Source organism: Asparagus officinalis, chromosome 4, assembly GCF_001876935.1.
Source record: "Asparagus officinalis chromosome 4, Aspof.V1, whole genome shotgun sequence".
NCBI lineage: Eukaryota > Viridiplantae > Streptophyta > Magnoliopsida > Asparagales > Asparagaceae > Asparagus > Asparagus officinalis.
This window is the reverse complement of record NC_033797.1, coordinates 3,297,238-3,299,764: the sequence shown is the minus strand read 5'-3', so window position 1 is coordinate 3,299,764 and position 2,527 is coordinate 3,297,238. Positions and strand designations below refer to the sequence as shown.

General features: G+C 35.5%; 1 protein-coding gene across 1 annotated transcript in view; it reads left to right on the top strand.

Moving 5' to 3' along the window:
• Nucleotides 1-494, top strand: part of LOC109836251 (long-chain-alcohol oxidase FAO2-like) — a 3,349-nt gene extending 2,855 nt beyond the window's left edge. Inside the window, exon 2 of the mRNA XM_020404115.1 lies at nt 474-494. Within this exon, the coding sequence (XP_020259704.1) occupies nt 474-494 (21 nt within the window). The remainder of the gene's footprint in view (nt 1-473) is intronic.

The following is a 2,527-nucleotide window of genomic DNA, read 5'->3' as shown; positions in this document are numbered from 1 at the left end:
ATTTCATGTTGGAATCCAATGATTCATCATTAGTTGTCGCCTTCTAACATGGAAATTTGTGGATTTCACAGAGTATCACAAGAGATATTCTATGTTGAAAGTAAGCAAAGAGGTCTCGGCTTTGAATCATATAGGTTGCAATCTTCAATCAGGAGGATACTTGATAAAGTGAGATCATGAGCTTCTGCTTGTTGTCTGTGACTTTGAGGAGTCCAGCAATATCCGAGATTTTTAACTTGGAGAGCTACTAGTTGAGCTGCTTGTGCCTGCACAGCCTAGAAAGACTTTAGCATCAATTGTCAGTTCTTCTTGTATTGGATTAATATAGACATGTTTATTTCTTCTATTGTGATTCATTCGCCTTCAGTATTGTAATGCACACGTAATCAAGGATACGACAAGAAGCGTCATGTCCAATATGTTTAAGGTTATTATTTGTACTAGATGTATTCTGATATGAGATTCCTTTTTAGGAGGTTGTTGCTCAGATCTGATCACTCTCGTCAACTGATTATTTTGAGGTCGCATTGACTTTCAACGTCTCAACTATATTCTTATCTCTTTTATCGCGTAAAAAAAAAGAACATTCTCATTTCATGATTTCCATGCAATAAGCATTCTCAATGGTTGCTTTGATGATCAACAAAGTCCTTGTTGGCCGACTCCATCTAGAAAAATTCTCTTCCTGATTGGCAGCATCCAATCGGCTCCATTAATAATCATCGTCTTGTGTTAGAAAAAAATCATTGCAGTCCTCCAAAAGTTACTAATTTAAACCTTAGCCATCTCAAGATATCTTTTGTGCCTCAGCACTACTACAGGAAACTCATATATTATGATTGCACTAACGTTGTGTTGGAATGTTCCTCTTTGGAAATGATTGGCAAACCAACTTTTTCAAAAAAGCATTTGGCCTTGATAAGCTAGTGTGGCTTCGTTTCCTTTTAGCGTGAAGCTAAGTACCCGGTGAACCTACTTCATTACATTATTACTTTTTTGAAGCGGCATGCATGGAACCCTTATTTAAGCATGAAGCATTGATATTGGTGGTTGTAATTCCTCGAAAAGTTGAATGATGGATTGTAATTTTCAATTTGTTCACTGTGTCAATATTCAATTGGCTAAATGTCGCTTTAGCTCACATCGACTGTCTGTCTGTATATAAGAGAAGCAAATGCAGGGGGGGAAATAGAAAATATTGTTTTCAATTTTTTGAAAGATAAAAGGTAAAAAAACATTCCTTATTCCTTTGAGGTTAATTATCTTCTATCTTCTATCATTCTTAAACTTCAAAAGAGAGAAAAATATTTAAAAAAAAGTATCAAGCAAAAGGTAGAAGCAAAGATATCAACAAAGTCATTTAAAAGAACGTACAACACGTTAGTTAATCTATTGAAAAGTAAAGGTGATTCTACTTGGCTTCGTCTATATTGAAGGTTTTTGGAACACGAAGAAAATTTATCAAGACAACATAAATGATTAAGGAAGAGATGCATATTTATGAAAATGAAACAACATTTTCCCCTTAAACAGTGATAGCAGAGATAGGCAAAAGAGAGAGAAGAAAGATTTTTGTTGAACTAGTATGTAATTGTATAGAGATGGAATTGAGAGAAGTAGTGTCTTAGTAGAACCCAAAACTATATGGCGAAAACAATACTTCTGAAATATAGATAACAATATTCAAGTGACAACAATATTATAATTGGAGTTTGAGCAGCTAAATGATCGTTTAAAACTGTGATAACCCAAAATGTCTAGTCCTACATCAGTTGTCTATGGCGAATTGTAGTTAGTCAAGGAAGTCAGGTATTAGGCAATAGGTAGCACTTTAAGCGATGAATAGAAAAACTCTTTCACATCAATGGGTCTCAGGGCTATATCATGCCAAAGTGCACAGTGCTTGAAGCCTAATAATGACTCTAGCCATCAACCACTCGAAAGTGATGAAACTAGGTTATTATGTGAGACTATAAGTGTTATATTGGTGTAAGGGCAAGTGGGAATCACCTCTAGAACCATTGGAGCTAACCTCTAGATCCACTTTGGTCGATGGTTGATCATGAATGGATTATTGTCATGGCAATGATAGGATTCTCTATTTAAGGTGAGATTGATCTTGATACTCAATGTGTAGTTATCTGTCATGGCATGATGAGGATGTCATCTAATTAAGGTGAGATGATCTTGATACCCCAAAATAGTGTAGTCCCGCATCAATGTGTGTTCGAATATGGATGGGTTTATATAATTAGTCAACGGAGTCATGTAGCAAAAATAGATATCAGTTATTGTGTTGGATTGAGCTAAACAACATGTTTCACGTAGTGGGTCGTAGGGGTTGAATAGGACCAATGAACCCGCGCAGACCCGTGGCGTGAAAGTATCTTATCGATGTCATTGATATTGCCTAATATAACTAAAGGAATTGGCCAATAATGTATATTTTACAATGGCAATCTAAGGTTCGAAATACAAAGAAGTTGCTTTCTAGTGGTACATTAGGCAAAAATACAAAATTAGTAAA